This window comes from Rhinopithecus bieti, unplaced genomic scaffold (assembly GCF_001698545.2).
Source record: "Rhinopithecus bieti isolate Rb0 unplaced genomic scaffold, ASM169854v2 scaffold_9696, whole genome shotgun sequence".
In the NCBI taxonomy this organism is placed as follows: Eukaryota; Metazoa; Chordata; class Mammalia; order Primates; family Cercopithecidae; genus Rhinopithecus; species Rhinopithecus bieti.
In genome coordinates, this window is record NW_016806217.1 from 613173 (window position 1) to 635265 (window position 22093).

General features: G+C 37.2%; 1 protein-coding gene across 1 annotated transcript in view; it reads right to left on the reverse strand.

Moving 5' to 3' along the window:
- MCTP2 (multiple C2 and transmembrane domain containing 2) overlaps nucleotides 1-22093 on the reverse strand; it is a 267240-nt gene that overhangs the window by 148055 nt on the left and 97092 nt on the right. The window contains exons 4-7 of the mRNA XM_017875234.1: nucleotides 9193-9335; nucleotides 8340-8416; nucleotides 7697-7808; nucleotides 3534-3569 (exon numbers count right to left, since the gene is read on the reverse strand). Of these exons, the coding sequence (XP_017730723.1) occupies nucleotides 3534-3569; nucleotides 7697-7808; nucleotides 8340-8416; nucleotides 9193-9335 (368 nt within the window). The remainder of the gene's footprint in view (nucleotides 1-3533; nucleotides 3570-7696; nucleotides 7809-8339; nucleotides 8417-9192; nucleotides 9336-22093) is intronic.

The following is a 22093-nucleotide window of genomic DNA, read 5'->3' on the forward strand; positions in this document are numbered from 1 at the left end:
GAGAGGGGAAAGGGGAGACGGGAAAGGTGCGAGGGGAAAGGGGAGATGGGAAAGGGGAGATGGGAAAGGGGAAGAGGAGAGGGAAGGGGAAGGGGAGAGGGAAGGGGATGGAAGGAGGAGGGGATGGAGGGGAAGAGGAGAAGGGGAAAGATGGAAAGGGGAGGGGTGAAAGGGAAGGGGGGAGGGGAAAAGATAGAGGGAGAGGTGGACGGAGAGGTGGAGAGGAAGAGGGGTCGAAGAGGGAGAGAGGAAGAGGGGGACGGAGAGGGAGAGGGGAACGGAGAGGGAGAGAGGGAGAGGGGGATGGAGGGGAAGAGAGGAGAGGGAGAGAGGAAAGGGAGAGAGGACAGGGAGAGGGGAAGGGAGATTGATTCCCTCCAAATGCTATGACTGTCCTCTCAGTGTACGTAGCCAGGTGGAGGCCAGCTGATAGGAGCGCCTAGAGAATGTATCTTGCAGAGGTCAGCCTTTGCAATAACAGACAGGAACCAAAATAAAAGAATATAAAACCAAACAGGCCAACAGTTGGCACTACTAGTCAATCAATTTCATGCAGAAAAAAAAAAAATTACGCTAGTCTAAGTCATGTTTCTTACTTTAGACAGCAGACATAGTAATACATACAACAGAGAGTCAAAAGAGAGGCTATGTAAGAGTATGTAATTATCTCGGTGAAAATTCATCTAAAGTAAAGATAATCCATAACTAAATAGCCATTGTAGTAGACGTAACACCTACAGACACCCATATAATAGCAGGGGATATGTGGGGTGTGTGTGTGTGTCTGTGTGAGAGAGAGAGAGAGAGAGAGAAACAGAATATGTGCAGTTTCTGAACACAATCAGTAATTTTTCAAAGCCATTTTTTATCATTGCTTTTTTGTCTTTATATTAGACTATTTGATATAAGGTAAATAACCACTGTTAATATTTTTTAGTTCTCGAATTGTTACACAAATTAGAAAAGAGAGAAATAAGGCTTGGAAACAAATCTGGTCACACCAAAGATTGTATATAGTATATACATAAAGAGAACTAGGTGTCTAATTCATCTCTATTAAATCAAATTCCCAATTCTTATTTAAATGCCCATTTTAAAAGACTTTTGCATGAAACCTGAACCTATTTTTAAAGGCAATCTCATTGTATTTACTATATTGAAATCCAGGGCCAAATAGTAAGAAAACAGTTGAAAAAAAGAATTTACAAAGACCTTTCAGGAACCTTTTAGATGATGCAAAATTATAGATTTATGGCATTAAGAAGAAATTATCTAAATAAAATTATTATAAGAAAAGATTCAGGTGAAAAGCCAATGATATTTTAGGTAGTACATTACTTAGGACTAGTAAAATTTTAATACTCAAAGCCAAGTAATCTTCCTTGTGTTAAATTATTACATAATATTAAATACAATGTGGAAATCCTAAAATAGAACTTTATAATTTAAAAATACCAAAAGATAGGCTGACCATGGTATTTTAACTACTTTTACAGATTGCTAATCAAGTGTCTATAAAGTCTCTATGTGACTAATTTCCATAAGCCAAATTAGACACTACCTGACTTTTCTCTTTAAAACTGTGCATTCTCAGAAGCAAAAAGTCAACATAATTGAAATTTCTCAGCAGAATACACCTTGCATGCCTTGAATAAGAGGATAATAGCTTTCAAAAATTAATAAAGTGAACTTTATTGTTCTAGGATTTTATTAAACATGTATACTCAGGATGGGCGTGTATTATATCCCTGAGCCCAGTGCACTGAAGTCAAATTCGAGAAACTACCATGATGGGAAAAAAGCAAAAAAAGACAAACAGTTCAGTTCTAAGACACAACTCTGAAGTATACACATAAATACTGCTCTCCGGGATCTTCTGCTTGCTTCATATTTTTGATAACTTTATCCAGGTCGTCAACATTTTTCCTATCCCCCCTCATTCCTTTGGCCATTCTTCCACAACCTCTCCTGTCCTCCCTAGACTCCAATATTCCCCAAGCTCACAATTTTTCTTTCTAGCCTTTATGTTCTTCCACAAACTGCCAGTGCTCTTCCACAGACCAAAGCTCCCTAACTAAAGATGGTTATTGATGTACAGTACCAGTGTTTTAGTGCAGGAGCAGAATCAATAAATGAGAAAATACTGCTTTGTCAGGCTTCCCCAAAGCATTCTGGGAAACTTTACTGCTTTGGGTGGTTACAAAAACTCTTAATATGGGAGAGTGAGAGCTGGGCTTTGTCCTGTGGTGAGAAATGATGTTCTTCTACCCTCTAGTGACTATAAAGGAATAAGGCAAACGTTGAAGGAATTTTTGAGACGGCTCCATGTTATTATTTCTTGAATATTAATTTTATTACTAAAAAGAATCAGAGTCTTGGGAACCAAGTGAACTCATACGGTAACAAAACACCTTATGAGAATTATTTTAAAGTGTTCAAAATGCAAAGGGTATATATTTTAGTAAGTATGAGTCAGAACTTTGTTTCCGGCGTATTTTCAAACGCAAGATTTGAAAGTTTGCTTTCTTCTTAAGTGACTAGCAAAAGTCAGTTTAAAATTCTCTCTCTCTCTCTCTCACGGTCTCTCATTCGCATCCAAACTCCAGCCTTTGAGCTGGAAGTGGCCCCCAGTTTCAAACTCCTTATTATGTAGACAAATAAGTAACTGAGGTACCATGACATTAGAAATCAGAGCTGGCATATTTGTATGCACATGTATGTGGGTGTGCAAATACAGGCATTCACTGAGATCATCTGTACATCTTCCGATCACACACACCACCACCACCACAATTCAGAAACTGAAGGAATAGTCTCAAATATTGCATCATTTCATAGGAATTATTTTGTTATTTCTCCTTACAAAGTAGCAGTGCTGCTAAATTAAGTTGTAAATACTTTTTTGTTGTGTTTATTTTTACACTAATTTTCACATTTAGTCATTTATGTTACAATTGGCTACTTTAATAACTTCATAAATTAATAATGCGTTCTTGCACCTTTTATAAATCAGACAGAATTGTATAATTGCTTAAAAAGATTCTAGCAATGTAAAAAATAAAAAATCAGCAATTCATGAGAAAGCTTTAAAGGAAATTTTACTGAAAAGATATAAATGGCTTTTTCAAAAGACATTAAAGAGACTTAAAAGTATACCACATATTTTTTCAATCTTTACATTGCCCCTACAATACCGATGCTAGTTTCCATCTCATGGCAAATAACTTCCTAAAGAGACTAACTCTAACCATGCTAAACTCTAAATAATCCAAGCTTAATGAAGTGTAACACTCTAACATGGCCAGTACATACAAAATATCACCACTAAAACAAGAGTCAGCTCAAACATCTGGCAACACCCTTATTAAATAAAATTTTTAAAGGAAGGTTGTTTTCTTATTCGTAACAGCAGTAAGAGGAAAATAATTCTGTTCTACATAAAGGTTGGGTAATATCTATCATGTAGCCATTTGTGTTTGCTACAAAGACAAAGTTTTTAACCAAATGATCTAAAGAAAAAAAAGTATATTTACCTTGCTGGCACTTAATCGCTTCCGATTTGACCAACGCTAAAGATTGTGTCCGTGGAATGGTGAGAATGGCAAAATAAAACAGAAGAAAACAGAATTATTAACAATGTAATTATATTATGTTAGATGGTCCAGGTTACATTCAGATAATTAATATTCAAGTTCTGAGGTTACAGAGAAAGCACATTTGAGGAAGAAGATAGATACATCATCAAAAATCACATGTATGTGTTGTGTTATATAATTTTCTCTAAATATTCAGTATGAAAAAGCAATGACATAAAATGCTGTTCTATCTTTGGAAGCACATTTTTTAAAATTATCTTAAAACAACATATTTTCTCTCTAAAAAAATAGAAAGGTTTCTTCTGCTTGAAATACTCAGATATTATAAAAATGTTTAAGAAATTCATGACTACTGATAGTTGATATTTAGGTTTCCATAGTTTTAGATGCTAGAAAAAAATAATTCCATTTACTCTGAGTAAATCTCAGGATTCAAAACAATAGAAAACTATGAATAAGTATTGCATAATTAAGAAAATGTGCTAATGCAGTATCTAAGGAAAAGGAAAAAAAAATTCTAAATAGCAAGAAACTTCACCACCTTTCTCTTTTGATCTCTCTTCTGTCAGGCTAAGGCTGCTGAATTTTGTCTACAAATTCTCTCCAAGCAAAACCCTCTCATTACTCCTATCACCATTCAGTACTGTAAAGCTCTACTCTGGCTGGTTAACCAGCTAACTGTTTGTTACAACTTGGATCCATTTGGGAGATTACAACTCAGTTATAAACCTAATTGAGCAGACCACATTTACTATTTTTCTTAAGAAAAAAATACCTTTAGGTAAATGACCAGTCCACTTTGCCAATATGTCTTCCCAATACATTAGAAACCAGAAAATTAACAGTCTTCAGGGGAAATCCACTTACATTGCATTGACCAGCAACTAGAAATGTTGGTACAGAAATGACTGAAAAATATTCTTCATTAATTACATGTCCCCCAGTGAAATTGTGAGTTCAACATTCAGCATATGACAGAGTTATAGGTACTATTATCTGGATATTAATATCAGGGTTTTTTTTATTTTCCTGAAATAGTGACAAATGTTTTCACCCAAACCAACCACCAAAATTAATTACATCTTTTAGGTACACAGGACTATTTAGGCCCTTTGACATATAAGAACTCATTTGATTTTATTTTTAACAATTATACAAAACAAAGCATGTAAATAAATTAATGGAAAATGACCATTATTATTCACTTCCTACAATGCTACCAAATACCATATATTGAGTGTCTCTACCCAATTCCAAGCACCATATTTGATAATTTCAATCTTCACAACCCTATAAAACACTCTTTTTTGCCTTGTTTCACATATGAGGAAATTATAGCTTAGAGAGATTAAATAATTCTTTGAATTAACCAGACCACTGGTGGATCTAGGATTCAAACCCAGGCAGTCTGAGAACAGAGCCCAAAATTTTAGCTACTATATTTTTTCCTGTTTTTGCCATGAAAAAGAACACAGAGCATGTTTGTCAGCCTTCCAGCCAGTGTCTTCCCTTTTGCCTGCACCATTGTCATATACATTTAAGTCCCTGGACACAAGAGTAAATTCATAAACATTTTGCACATACTGAGATTTTTGTCAGCTTGGTTCTAAAGCAACAAAGGCTACCTCAGAGATGACTGGAAGAAAAATGGGTTAAAAAACTGAGACTTTAAACTGAAATCTCTCCACCAGAGTTTAAATTAAAATGGAAATTTATGAACAAATTATCTCATTTAAATAATCTACTGATTTCCAGTCCCAAATGCTAGTCATTCCCACTTAAAATCCCAATATAAAAAATCTCTTTAAATATTAACTCAAATTCAATGAAAAGAACAAAGATTCTGATCATCTATGTTACCCCAAGGGCTCCCAACACGCACCGTTAGCTGAATAACCACACATGGCCCAGAATAAATTATTCCTCAATAAATTTTCTTTGATCAAATATATAAATGAAAAAAACTATCAATCAGAAGAGAGGAGGCAGTTTTCTAGATTTCCATTATATATATGTAATATATACACATATTTATCTCCATATGTACATGTATATAGGTATCCATATGTGTATATATGTACATATGGATCCATATATATGCATATAGGTGTGTATATACATGTATTCACATATATATACACACACACATATATATCTCCATATCCATAAATATGGATATAAAAATTCACAAAGGTAGCTATTTGAATATGCAGCTATTTTCATGGAGAAATCAACTACCTTTACAAATCCAACTTGAATAAATATGGATATGGAGATAAATATATATGTGTGTGTGTGTATATATATGGAGATATATATGCATTTATATATAAATATATATGCATATATATGGGATAAATATTTGGAGATAAATATATGTGTATATATGGAGATAAATATATGTATATTAGAGATAAATATATATTTGTGTATATACAAGAAGATAAATACATATGTGTGTGTACATATATATGGGGATAAAAATATATTTGTATGTGTGTATATAATCAATATATTGTACACTAGGCTTCTGCCAGACAAAGACAAAAGGAAATAAGGAAGCACATGAGTGAGCAGACATTCTGACAAAGTCTTCAACATGGGAGGTGGGGAGTCAGAGGAAACCAGGCCTACACTGAGAGGAAACTGTGGCTATTCTTAAGCCCTGAAAAGATAGTCTCTTTGAGATCTTTTACAAAAACAACTCCAAGCTGCGTCTAGTATTAACTGTTCTGCAATTTGAAATAAATTGAAACTAAAATGGCGTTATGTTAAAACTCCAAATTCTGACAATCTTAAATATCTTTTAAGTGCCAATATTACTGCGAAACATAATCTAATATGCTATAGAAAAATTCACAAAGGTAGTCATTTGAATATGCAGCTATTTTCATGGAGAAATCAACTACCTTTACAAACCCCACTTGAATATGTAAGAAATTTTTTGAAGATATCAGCTGGCAAGTTGTCAACCATGTGACAAATAACTATTTACATTACATGCTATAACCTGGCCCCCAGCTCAAGTCACCGGTCATCTACTGTATCACTGACACTGAACCCAGAGTCACAGATGCAGCAGCAATGCTGTGAAGATGAAGAAGAAGCTAAAGAAAATCCCTCCTTCTTTAGGTGGGGTGAGAAAAATACTTTTATTTTCAACATTAATTTAAGACATTTTAACATTAAAATCTCTCTTATATTGAGGTCACAAGTGCCAACAGTGCCACTTTTAAAAGAAGTAATAAAAGGAATTCGAATTAAAAATAGCAGATATTTAGTTGAATCTTTGAAAAGGCACACTACAGTTTTCTTAACTGCTTTAAACTATCTTCTCTAAGTTTACTAGTAAATCAATCATGATTTTCATCACAAAAAACTACAACTAAAAGCATAAGTGATATCAAAAGAAAAATATTCTCCTCCCCTACCCCATTGCCTCAATTCAAGAACCATTACTGGAGACCTGATTATAAATAGGCTTCATATTTTTATATTGGATTATAAACATGCTAAATTATAACACATCTTAAAAAACAGATACTTTAATTGGCTTTAAAAATACTTTTCAAATAAGTCCTAATCAAAGATGCTTTTGTTCTAATATAGCCTTAGATATAATCCCAAATAAAATCAGATTATGATTTGTATCCACATTTTTGCTCATAAGAAGAGTCCCAATCATACTGTGACAAAATCTAATGCTTCACGGATGTAACAGATCTCTTTGATAGGTACCATATCAACTAGAAATTTGCAGGTACTAGACCAGAGAACATTAAAATTTGTATCTTCCCAAAAGAACTCCCAATGGAAAACTTGGTAGCTAAAAGTGAAAGAAGAAACCCAAATGCTGCAAATGTAAGCCTGATCATCTTAATAACACAAAATAAATAATTCCTTAACCAATTTCCTTTCCGGTGCCTCAAAGAAGAGCATTGTATTAAAAAACAGATATTTTAAGACTCCATAAAATGTTGAACCCTCCGAAAATAATTACAAATATATCAGTCATCTGCTGGCTATCAAGGGACAATTGCAATGAGCCACTTAAAAAGGACAAAATGAGCGGTTTCAAAAGAACAAAAGGTCCCACTTACATGTCTCTTGAAATCACCCTGTTTTACCACTAGGTTCAAATTTAAGACGATCACTCCCATGTCATCTTCTAAACTGTTTGGATCTTCCAGTTTTAAAATATGTTCAGTTGTTCTACAACCAAAAAGCAACAAACAATGCCACCACTTATTGACAGGACTATATTGACCTACACGCAACAGGAGCTTATGGCAAAAGTCTCCTACCTCTGAATAAGGATTAGACACAATGTTAAGAAAGCACAAAATTTAGTGAAAATAAAACAGTTATATTCAGAGTAGAGAAACTGGCATTGCTTAATTCAACAGTTGGTTAAATGATCCCCCTCCCCTAACACCCAAATAAAATGTAAACTCTTGTTTTAATTTTAAGTTATGTTAATGAAACTGAATATTAACAAATCAAAGTACGAAATTCAATACACACTTTAGAATGCATTACAAAATACTTAACATCTGACTAATATATTTGGCACCCAGAAAGTAAAATCCTTAAAATACACTGAGAGTTATAACACTTTAAAGCTCTCTTTCATTTGTTTAGATATGTTGTTTTTGTCATTTGACCTCAACAAGCACCATTTAACATTATCGTGAGTTCCCTCTAAAATTCATCAATAACAATTAAAAAGTAAAAATACGGTACCTGTTAAGCTCAAGATCACTGAGAATTACAAATGCAGACCCCATGAAATCAGATGTGGTTAAATCTCGATCATACACCTACAAAGAGGACAGAGGTCAATTAACACATTATTATGGTAAACCAACCGAGTTTATCAAATTATTAACAAATGCAATAGGTTGGAAATTTTGAAATCAGTCTTTCAGATCTTGAAATACTTTGCATAGTACAGTTAAAGAGAAATTTAGTCAAGCCAATGCAGAGAACAAAATTATTCAATCTTGTCCATTTTGCCTGCTATGATCAAAATAACAGCAACAATTTCTTTTAAGGCAGTATTTATATCCATCGAAATGTTATGCACAATGGACCACTCTCTGTAGTTTAAATAGTCTGTCATTAAAATTTAGTATTTTCCACAGTGAGCAGATCTGCCAATTAAATAGAAATTTGCTAAATTTTCTACAGCAATCTCATCCTGCACTCAACTCATGCAGTTTTAACCCAGATGTTGTAGCAATTGATGCTTACAACTGGTGGCTTGAAGCTCTATTAAGTATAAAGATATTCCTAATGAGAAAGGCTTTAGTACTTGTCGCCACTGCAGTACCAGTAATAATTCTTCCACATTTAGTAGACTGAAATACAATCAATGTAGATATTATTTTCACTCTAATTTTCACTGGAGTGTATCTCATTGATTGAAGAGAAACATACAGTTTCAACAAACAGTATAAAGAATTTCTTCTATATTATTATTTTAATCTGTCCTAATAAAAGAATTAATTTGGCAAGTTCACGTCTAAGAGGACATGAGAAACTGCTGAGAAATGTTTTTAATAAAGGTACATATTTGAAAGCCATCTGTGATTACCTTCACACGTAGCTTTTGATCAAGGCTTTGTATTGGCAATACAACTATCTCATCCCATACTGGGTTCAAGTTCTTATATATGACTTTACTTTTGTACAGTGTCTTCCCATTCAGCTTAAATTTCACATAAGGATCACTTGTGCCTTTAAAAGAAAAAGAAAACAAGACAGAATTTTAAAATACATGTAAAAGCCTGGGACCTTCACTAAATAAAGATCCTTTCCCCACTCCCCAGGCTAATGTCTCCCTGCACAGAGATTAAAGGCCTCGGAGGTGGAGGACAGAGGGAGATAAGAAACAGTTTGGGATAAATGAATAATTCTTTTTTCCCTTTAGTGGTAGAATATAAACGGGCTCCTTGAGTAGTTTTTGTTTTGTTTCTTTGTGGGTAGGTCACCGCTATACTACTCAAAAAAATTCAAGAAGTAAAATCTACCAGCACCAGCTAACAGGGTCAGAAGTCCTAGGGAGAAGCCCACCACCTCGTAGGAACCGCAGCAAGTCAGTGAAAAGTGAAAGAAATCAGTTTCAAACATTTAGCCAGATGGCTGATTCAACAGAATCCTGTACTTGAAAATATAATCATAATAAATCAATCTCTGGAATCACTGGCTCAAAAGATGGCACGATGGGGCTACAAGTGAAACTGGAGGCGTAGAGATTAAATTGACAAAGTTGCCATTCTTTGCTGCCTCCCCGCACCTGCACTAAAGCAGCCAACATTGTCTCAGCCAGGCCAGCTGAACTCCACACCAGCCAGGCCCTCAGCTGGCCTCAGCGCTGACACCGCTGACCCGCCCAGCACCTCCCCAGGAGCTTTGAAACAGACGCCAAAAGAAATGAATAATGTCCCTCCAGTCACTCTGCCCAAAGCAAAAAGAAGGGCTGATGGCAGACCCTCCTCCACACTTTTCAGATCAATGCAAGTTAAAAAAAAAAAAAATGCCTGCAAAACATAATACATGAATTATGTATTGTGCGTGTGTTACATGCATGTGTGTCTCACGATACAATGCTTGGAACACACTTGTTCATTACTACCTAGTAAATGGTGGATGAAGAAGGCACAAATGAATGAGCAATCAATGAGGAGATAAATGAAGGCCAGCTGATAACGCTACAAAGAAAGAAAATCTGATTTGGGGAGTTATGATTCTATAGCTAATTTTGAAACACGGCAGTGAATAAGCATACAAAGACCAACAGCCCAGTCTGTTCACTGGGATCTCCCCTGTGCCTTGGACAGTACCCAAGACAGGCCCCCAGAATATTTATTGAAATGAAGTGCTGATATCAACATCAAGCCAATATAGTCTAGGAATATCACATCAAAAATTAATTAAGCTACTCTATCACAACATTTATCAAATCATTAATATCCATCATACATTACTTCAATCTTTTCTTTTTTCAGCTCCTTTTATTATTTCCATTTAACTCCAGTAGTAAAAATTACTGAAAATGGAATGCACTACCTTTCCCAGCTATTTGAACTGAAATTAACATCGCTACGAAGTAAAATAGCAGCCATGGTTTAAAAGTCTTACTAGATTAAGTAAGGCATGATTTTGAGAAGTCAGCCTTCCAGTATTGCCAGGGTACTAACTTTAAACAAAAATTAAATTAGCTGCAAATATATACATATACATAGTCAAATCTCACATTTTAACTTTGGTAACATAGGAGTGGAAGCCCATCAGTCTTTATTTTAAACTTGGGCATGCACATGCATGTGCACACACGCACAGACACGCACACACACCGTGTTCAGGGGCAGTTCTGAGAAGAACAGCAAAAATGAATGCATTCACAGTCATTCAGAGAAATGCTCACTAGTGAGAGTGCAATCGCCCACCCCCCGCCTCCTACAGCAGAAGAGAACACCTCTGGCGAGGCAGACTTTAACAATCATTCTGATATATATATAAAAAAGTGGGGGAAAACTATAATAAAAAGAGGCCTTTAATTAAATGAAATTGCCACTCTGGGATCAGGCCTTCATGCTTGTCAGCGTACTCTCAAAATAAACATCTCAAAACTAGGCCTCAGTGGTGTCAGTTTCTCACAGGCAAGGCATACTGGGTAATCCCCAGGCATCTTGACAGCTACATAATGTTCAAACTGTTTCACGGGTGAATGGCGGCAGTTGTGTGAAAGAAAATATTAATGTCTGGAATTAATAGAAAAAGGGACCAGGGTTTACAAAGCCAAACAAGGAAAGAGGGTGTCAAGTTAGTGCTGCGTTAATTGTTAGGGAAAATTTGAAAGAAGGGGGAGCACATTGTGATTTTTCTCTCTGAGCCTAAGTGCCTCACTGTCAGGGAAGTGACATCTCAACTAGGCAGCTTCTGAAAAGGGGTCGGCCACTCAGGAATGCAACTCCCAGATTATACAAATGATGAGATGACACCTGAATGGGTGGACTTTAACCTTGTTCACTGGGAGCTTCAGACACAATGAGGCTCTTGTGGTAGTGTGGTACTCGGCGAGGGGAATGAAGCCAAGAGTCCAAAGACGGTGCCTCCATTCTGGGACCATCACCAGTTCTGCCATGTGGACCTGATGGAGTCCCTCAGCCTCAGACGTAGACTATCAGGATGTTAAGCATTCATGGCCCTAGTGTCCTGCTCCATTCCAAACACACAGCAGTACATATATATACACATACATGTATCTATACACATACATATATATACACATACATATACATATATATGCTAAGCAAAAGTAACAGCCAGTCATCAGTCCTCTAAAAATGCTGCACCCACTTCCCTTCCTAACCACCACATGTGACAGCCCTTGTTTCTACTCCTGCCCACTGACACTACTGGTCATCACATCTCCCTCGATGCTGCATCTGTCAGGCATGCTAATGAGCCACAAACCGCTTCTGGCCATTTCTGAGTGTGGCTCCATGCTGAGCACTCCAGGAGGTTACAAGGTGCATCCATCCCAGATCTTGCTCTTCTTCACCTAAGGGGCAGAAGGCAACTCAGACATATAAAACAAAGTTCAAGAAGGAAGTGTCCCAACAGAAGTGAACCTGGGAATGATGATGGCTCATAGGTGGGGAAGATTAGTTCTAGCTGGAGTACCAGTGGAGGCTGCAATAAAGAAGATGGGAGTTGAAATATGGGTGGATCAGAACAGGCAGAGAAGGAGGTCATTCCAGTAGGAGGCATCTGCTCTAAAAGCGAAGGAGGGAAGGAGACTCAAAATGACTAGAGTGGTGTGGTGCCCAGCATGCATTTCAATCTATCCAGAGATTAAGGGAAGAACATACAGAGGCCCAAGTAGCCTATAAAGGCAAAATAAGGAGTTTAGCTTATAATCTGTAATAAATACAGGTGTTTGTACTCTTTACTTTTTTTTTAATTTTTAAGAAAAGTAATGCATGCACACAACTCTGAAAGGGATGAAAAGTAAAATCTCTACTCTAGTACTCTTCATTGATTCTCACCTGTCTTATATATCCACCATAAATAGTTTCTTGGGCATTTTACAGGAAAAAAAAAAGGAATTGTTTTAGTGGACTCATGCTTTCACAATTAACATTCCTTGGAGCTCTGCTCATACCAGCAATATAGATCAACTGTTTTTTAAAAAACTAACTGAATATATTTTCATGGTATTGTGTTAGTTTATATAATTAGTTACTAAATAATGGATATTAATATATTTTCCAATTTTATTAACTAGTATAAACAATACTGTAATAGGCATCCTTCTATAATTATCTTGGAGTCCGTAAGTGATTATATTCAGAGGAAAATTTTAACAATGAAACTGCTGGAGAAATGAATATGAATGGCCCATGGTTTTGTCTTTTGCTTATGGATTTAAATGAGCCCCTTCATTGTGGAAATCAATCAACCATTGACTATAAGTCTTGTCAGAATTTGTTTAGACTTACGTTATTTCTGGCAACAAGTGATTTTCATTTTTATTTCATCAAATTTACCTAAGCTGTATTTATGGCTTTGTAGTTTAACATCCTGTTTAGAAGCAATGTTGTACAAAATTTTAAATTAATTCAGCTGTGTTTTCTTCCACTGATTTTATAGTCTTTCTTTTTTTTTCTCTCTCACCACTTAAGCCTTTAGCTCATCTGGAATTATTTTAATACGAAGAGGGAAGGAAATTCAGGTTCACTCATGAGCAGCAGGCTAAAGTGTTCAGAGCCAAGATTTAGAAATATAAATCTGACAGCAGCTTATAATTTAGAATAAAGAAGAAAGAGGGTAAAGCTAGGGAACCTGGTAGCTGAGAAAATATAGCAACAGAGAGTTGAGGACTGAGGAGAAAGCTGGGACCAGACCACAACAAGGACCTACTCACAGTTTCAGAAAATGCCCTAAAAAGCACTTCCATAGAACTTCATCTCGAGAGACATTCCACGGACGGGAGAGGGTATGTGATCCAAACCATTTTAAAAAGCTGCTTACTATTTCCTAGCCTAGAACTTTCATAACATAGAGTAAAATATTAAACTATGTTAAGAAATGAAGTACAAATGACAGGCTGGATACAGTGACTCATGCCTATAATCCCAGTACTTTGAGAGGCCAAGGCGGGAGGAGCACTTGAGGCCAGGAGTTTGAGACCAGCTTGAGTGACAGAGTAAGACCCCATCTCCACCGGGAAAAAAAAAAAAAATTAGCTGGTTGCGGTTGCATGTGCCTGTGGTCCTAGCTACTCAGGAAGCTGAAGCAGGAGAATTGCTAGAGCCCAAGATTTAGAGTTTACCATGAGCTAGGATTATGCCACTGCACTATAACCTGGCTAACAGAGCAAGACCCTGTCTCTCTAAACAAACAAAATCAAAAAAACATCTTAAACTTTTCTATTCCATATTTTACAAATGTATTTAAATATAGAAAACATTATTTGGACCACCTATGAGTATATTATGAAATTTCTCCAAATCAAAGCTCCTTTAGAAGGTAAGATTAATGACCAGAGGTGCCTAATATGCCTGGTAGATGGATTATACTTATGTGATGAATGAATGAATAAATTTTGAAGTTAGATGGACATGGTAAATTAAAGTCTCAGGCCTTCCTTTTACTAACTAAATAACTGTGGGCCATTTACTCAGTTTCCTTATGCTGTAATATCTTCACTTGTGAGACAGAAAACTATCAACTTCAAGGGATCATTTTGAGAACTGAATGATCCAATATACTTCAATGATAGCAGGCTTCGGCCATTTGCTGAGAATGTCTCACGAGTGCTATTTTTAGTGTTACTACTGAAGTTATAAAGGGGAAGAGTGTATGGCAATGCATGTAGCAGTAATTAAGTATTCATTTATTTTACTTTAATTTTCCAAGTTAATGTACACTAATTTGTTTCTATAGTATGTCTTCTATTGTCACCTCTAAAGGTGTGAAATTTATATCATCTTCTCTTAAGTTTGACAGAAAATTCCTTATCTTACTTCTCGCAGGGATTCTGTGTGATTTGGGAACATTTCTATAAAATAATCTGAGCTGTCCTAGAAGGAAAGAGCTGTATAAAAACTAAAAATCACTAAGTCCTCATAAGGACTGGCTACTTCCTTTCCTACTGCTATATTCACTGAGGATTTCAGAGCACTTTGGAGATACAATTGATAAAAATAACAGGCAGCTCAGTAAGGACCCATGGCAACTCAAGTCATCATCAGGAAACAGTCACCCAGAACTATATAATTTGAAGATTTTGTTCTCCCCTTGATTTTTCTTATCATTTTTAGGAACTCTTGCCACTTTGAGAGTGCTACTGAAGAACATGGCTGGTGCCAATACAAATGGTGAATAGAAACAGTCAATATCACATTGAATGGCTCAAGAACAATTGTAATATGCAAATAAAATGAACCTCTACAGCTTTAATTACAAACAACTTCTTTTTGCTTTTTTTTTGATATAACTCATGGCAATGGTAAAAGAAAAAAGAAGAAAGTTTTTAAAAAAGAAAAAAATTCCCATCTAGAAAAGCTTAATATGCTGATACGTACTTAGACTTTACATGCTTAAATGTACATACACACACACTTATCACAAAAAGGGATCAGTCTTTATACAATATCATTTACCTGCTTTCTTCAATTAATAAGACATCAGAATCCTTATACATCTTTTTCTGAAACAGAGTCTTGCTCTGTCGCTCAGGCTGGAGTGCAGTGGCAAGATCTCAGCTCACTGCAACCTCCTCCGCCCTCCTGGTTTCAAGCAATTCTCCTGCCTCAGCCTCCCAAGTAGCTAGGATTAAAGGTGCCCACCACCAGGCCCAGCCAATTTTTGTATTTTTAGTACAAAATAAAATACAGCCTGTTGGCCAGGCTGGTCTCGGACTTCTGACCTCATGATCTGCCCATCTCGGTATCCCAAAGTGCTGGGATTACAGGCATGAGCCACCATGCCTGGCCCATAAATATACTTCTACAATTGAGTTTAATGTTCACTTTATCTGTATGTCTGTGCATATATATGTATAAACTTACTATGTAACATTTTTTTAAAAACTAGCATTCCTAATTTGGACTAAAAATACACTGTGTTGAATACAAAAGCATTATTTGTAGGAAAAGTTTACTTGCTATCAGCTAAGTTATAAAATTTAGCCATGCAATTTATCCAAAAGAAATGTCTTTAGCTTGAAAATTTTTCTAATCAAATATATTTCCCGAAGTAGTTGTTTGCTCATGAAAGGAAATTATCACTATATTTTAACACTAAGTTCACATTTTGGAATATCTGATAACTTTCTCTGAGAGAGCTTAGGATTTCAAATTCAAGTCAATAATTAAATTATTTACCAGCTCTTTAGGGACACTGAGCTACATATATAAAACTCCAATGACAAAAATAGTATTTGGAAACATACAAAAAGTATATACTTTAAATTTTTTATCTAATAGGGTAAGAGTAATAAGTGACTATTATATTTATACACATCCATTTATAGTCTTCTGAATATATACACATATTTAGGATCTTCTCTTTTTCTTGGGAAAAGAATCATGCCTGAGCTTCTTTTAGATGGAATCTGTAAGTTCTGACTTTGACACCAGAAAATACAAAAAATATAAAAGTTGTTTCTAAGTTTTGAACAGGTGCTGCTGCGGCACTTTTAATTGACCTCTTCAGAAACCCTAATGGACGTTATGGAAATTTACAGGACATTTTTCCTCAGCCATCTGAGAAAGAAGGAACTTCTCCTGTGCAGAGAAAAATCTATACTACTTCAGACAGTGGTAGATTCAAAGCTAGCAGAATTCCAAGCCAGTGGTTTTATCCACCAAAATAAACAGAACATGCACATTCCCTGGTTTATCACGGCCCATTATCTTTCTTCTGCAGATAAGGGCCACATGCTTCTCACAGCCGTTTTTGATACCAACCATAGAACAGTTTCTTCCCCAATCTTCTACTGGCCTTCCTGTCTGTTTTGCCATTTAGCACACTCTGATTGAACTATTCCTGAACTTCTCTCCCAAATACGATTGACTTCCTTCCTCTAAATGGACCTGCCACGTATTGGCACCTTGGACAAGGTCTGCCCACAGACAGACCCTGAGTTGCAATAGCTCCAGGCAATTTACCAAAGTCCAATTTACTGGAAGAATTTCCAATGACCAATATACAGTAAAATCAATGACCTGAAATTCTCAATGTTACTAAAATTTGTTTAACTAATTTTAAAGTTTATAGCAACTCACAGAGGATAAACGATGAGACATAGGGCAGGTCTAAGAACTGGGGAAGGAGGTCCTCCTGGGTCTTCGGATTCTTCCCGGCACCACAGCCCCCATGAACTCCCTCAGTCCCACCCCATACCATCCCAGACCTCCACATACCTCCCCTGCCTTCCCCTACTCTCAGTCCCTCTCCCACCTCTTCCCCTAACACCTTCCCTTTTTCTCTCCTTACACTTGCCCTTTGTGGGTCTGCAGCTTAAGCTATGAGACATTCAGTCTCTTCTATCATTTACTGTTTTGACTTGACACAAATTAAATATTGTTTAAAATGTTGTTTTGGTCTTGTCTTTATAACCCATCAACTAAGATGACCCAGAGACCTTCAAAAGCTATTTTTAAAAGTCCCTGTCCAATATTTTTAAGAATATCAATAGCTATAACTTTATAAATGGAAGAAGAAAAGCACTGTCAATATATTAACATGATGAATTCTGTAATTTCAGTGAATTGGTCGTTTGGTTGAATACATGATTGAACTAATTGGCTTTTGGCAAACTGGTCATTAAAAACATATGCCTGCACTGGGTGTGGTGACTCATGCCTGTAATCCTAGCACTTTGGGAGGCCGAGGCAGGTGGATTGCTTGAGCTCAGGAATTCAAGACTAGCCTGGGCAACATGGCAAAATTCCACCTCTACAAAAAATACAGAAATTAGCCAGGCACAGTGATGCATAGCTTTTGTCCCAGCTACTTGGGGGGCTGACGTGGGAGCACTGCTTGAGCCTGGGAGGCAGAGGTTGCAGTGAGCCAGGATTGTACCACTGCACTCCAACCTGGGCAACAGAGTGAGACCCTGTCTCAAAACAAACAAGCAAACACACACACACACACACACACACACACACTCCCATATGCCTGTATCCCTATTGTTGGTCACCCAAAAAAGGGTGTGAATTTCAGCTTAGAGACCTCATACATGGTTGTCCCTGTAACATGAAAAAATGAGGGCCCCATGTAAAGTTAGAATAAGGCATGACAACATAGAAAAAAGGGACAGGAGAGGCAGCAGCTAGAATACTGCAATAAAAAGAGACTAGAAAGGTTTAGAGGAGAAAAAAATATAAGGAGTAAGCCAGAGAATCAATGAATAAAATTGCTTAGAATCTCTATAAAGGGTGAAATCTACAAGGCCTATATGCGTATTAGTAATCTGTGTTCCAGAAATTCATTATTACCAAAGCATACATGATTATTGATACTCTCGCATTCTCCTTATTAAAAAATGCTACAAATAATCCCCCACCCAAGCTACTATTTAAGCACAAATCTAAGTCTAAGAAAATGGACATCAGCATTTACAGAAAAAAAATAGAACAGGACCAAAATTCAAGAATAACATTAACATGGGGATGATCTCCTTTAATCCTACAAAAGGAGATATACATGCTTTACACTGCTTCTTTAAGGATGAAGAATACTTCTCAGTCTTATAAAAGGAGATCCTGCCATTTGCTATGACATGAATAAAGCTAGAGGACATTATGCTAAGTGAAATAAGCCAGGCATAGAAAAAACATGCCACATGGTCTTCTTTCATATGTGGCATCCAAAAAGAAATCGAATACACACAAACAAAAAGTAGAAGACTTTTTCCCAAGTGAAGGGGAGCAAAGAAATAGGGTAAAGTAGGTCAAAGGCACTGAGGTGCAGTTATGTAAGATGAGTAAGTCTGGAGACCTACCATACGATGAGGACTCCAGGTAATGGAAGGGTATTATATATTAAAAATTTATTAAGAGAATAGATTTTAAGTGCTCTTACCACACACAAAAAACTAACTATGTGATGATGGATATGTCAATTGACTTCACTGTAGGAAGCATTTCACTATGTGATATGGTCTGCATGTGTGTCCCCATCCACACCTCATACTGAGATGTAATCCCTAATGTTGGAGGTGGGGCCTATTGGGAGGTCATTTGCTCATGGTGGTGGATTTCTGATGAATGGCTCTGCATCATCCCTCCTGGTACTGTCTTCAGGACAGTGAGTGAATTCTCAAGAGAACTGGTGGTTTAAAAGTGTGGGGCACCTCCCTGCTCTCTGTCTCGCTCCTGCTCTCATGTGACATGCTTGCTCCCTGGAAGCCATGATTGTAAGCTCCTCAGAAGCCAGCATCATGCTTCCTGTACAGCCTGTGGAACCATGAGCCAATTAAGTCTCTTATCTTTATAAATTATCCAGCCTCAGGTATTTATAGCAATGCAAGAATAGACTACTAATACACTATGGATATCAAAATATCATGTTGTGCTTTAAATATAGGTAATAAAAAATTGTTTTAAAGGATGAGGAAAGTTAGAAAGTTCAGAGCTGAGCCTTGAACCCAGATTGTTTTCACTCTAAAGGTGTCAGAACTACAGTAATTTTACAAAAGAGCCCCTGAATTCTGTGGTACTTAATAAAAAAGTAGGGTATCTGTCCCCACTCCTCTTGAATTGGGTAACTGTTTCAACCGTTGTGGTGCGGTGTTCCTTCCAAGGCCGCATCCTAAAAGGTGATGCAGCTTCTGCCTTGTGCTGGGACCCTTGTGCCTGGAGCCCTGAACTTCCACATAAAAAGCTTGAAGACTCTGAAGCTGCCATGTCATGAGGAAGACATGCTACATGGCGAGGCCTCATGTGGAACCATCTTCATCTTCCAGACACCTGATTCCATACACACAGTATGGGAATCAACAGACCTTCAAGTCTTCCAAAGATAGATTCCCAATAGCCAAGTCTTCCCAACCTTCAAGTCTTCCCAGGTGAAGCCCCAGACAGTGTACAGCAAAAACAGGCCATCTCCATTGGGCTTTGTCCAAATTTACACTCCCAGAATTCATGAACACACGGCTGTTGCTGAGATTCAAGGTAATTTGTTACATAGAGAGAGACTCAAGAATGACACCCTTCACCATGACAGGCCACAGTCCCCAACTTAAACTCAGTAAGGTGTGATGGTGTGATAGGACTAACTGTTGCTGAAATAAAAACTCAGCCACGAGTAAATCATGGATATGTGGGAATCCACAAACACACATCAATGTGCGCACAGGCAGAATACCTCTTATCAACTTTACAAACAATGAAACAAATACATTAAAAGAATGACTTGAAACACAGCATGTACTGTTGTAGTATAGAAATACACACTTGATAGGCTGGGCGCGGTGGCTCACGCCTGTAAACCCAGCACTTTGGGAGGCCGAGGCCGGTGGATCACAAGGTCAGGAAATCGAGACCATCCTGGCTAACATGGTGAAACCCCATCTCTACTAAAAATACAAAAAATTAGCCAGGCATGGTGGCGGGCGCCTGTAATCCCAGCTACTCGGGAGGCTGAGGCAGGAGAATGGTGTGAACCCGGGAGGCAGAGCTTGCAGTGAGCGGAGATCGCCCCACTGCACTCCAGCCTGGGCGACAAACCAGACTCAATCTCAAGAAAAAAAAAAAGAAGAAGAAGAAGAAGAAAAGAAACAAACACTTGATAAAACCACCCCTCTAGAGAAGTCCCAATCAAGCAAATAGAAAACATGCCACATTTAATTCAAATCAATGATGTTTGGTTGGGTGTAAGGCAATTTTCTTACATGCAGCAGGAATAGAAAATATCCCAATTTTGCTCCAAAGCACTTCATAGGAATTGAGACGGGATTCCACAGAAACAGATAAACTGACTCTACAAAGCAGCAGAGTATCAGGACGTTCTGATCAATCCACAAGTCCACACAGATTCCCAAAACAAAACCATACAACAAAAATCTTCAGAGGAAAGGGTTCAGTTGTGGGAATACATTAAAGGCTGTTGGTACAAACATGTCCAGTGATGCTCTGTACCAAGTGGCAAAGGAATAAACAGCAACCAATTTTAAAACTCAGCTCCAATCACTTACTGCAGGACATCCGCAAGCTACCAAAACTCAAAGAGTGAAGGAAAACCACTCCTGTGTTACCGAATGGGTGTCTGAATCTTTGAAAGGTTCACATTTGCTCTTGAATGACAATTTTTCTGATACACTGGCCCAGATGTGGCCAATGATCTCATGCCATCTGGCGTTCAGAGGAGGTACTCCAATGAGAAGCAAATCCCAAATGTTGCAAAATAAAAAGGACTGAATTTTCAATACAGTAAAACTCTGGTGTGGAGCTGATGCCAAACAAGAGAAAAACATCAACAGGAATCAAAGAGAAATTGTTGAAGCAGACTCCAATATGTGTTGCAATTTAATGTATACTTAAAAAGTGACCATCACATCATTAGGAAAAGAAATATTTAGTCCTAGTTAGTTAGATGGCCATTTGGTGACAGTAAAACTAAGCTCCTGCTTTGGGTCAGAAACTAAGTAAACTTGACACAGATCAAAGAGATAAATGTAAAACTAGATAGAAAAGAGAATAAATGTAGGTCAATGTACGTGTCTCTCAAGAAGCTTTCTAGATGAAAAAATGAAGACACTTTCCAGAAAACAATCGTAAGATTAAAATATTTTGCAACAAAACTTTATAAACAAAATCTAAAGGCAAGTGACAAATTAAAAAAAAAAAATGCATGTGAACATGCACAGGAGACAGAATGAACAACAGTGATGCATGGAACAGACTATGCAGAGAAGCAAATATCTCATTAACCAAACATATTTAAAGGTACAAATTGATGAATACAATTTAAAGAAAAAAACAAGACAACACTTTCCTTCTATCAAAATAACAAAGATCTGACTGGGCACGGTGGCTCACACCTGTAATCCCAGCACTTTGGGAGGCCGAGGTGGGGGGATCACCTGAGGTCAAGAGTTCGAGACCATCCTGGCCAATATGGCAAAACCCCATCTCTACTAAAAACACAAAAATTAGCTGGGTGTGGTGGCACATGCCTGTAATCCCAGCTACTCAGGAGGCTGAGGCAGGAGAATCGCTTGAACCCGAGGCAGAGGTTGCAGTAAGCTGAGATCATGCCACTGCACTCCAGCCTGGGCGACAGAGTGACACTCGGTCTCAAACAACAACAACAACAACAACAACAATATTCCACATACAAGGTAGGTGATAAACAGAAAGTGGCCCATTTTCACATACCAGTAGGTCAACAAAATAGGTCTTTCTCAACAGTAAATTGGCAATTTTGTAATGAGAATCTTGAAATGCTCAAATCATGTAACAGAAAAAATAAAATTC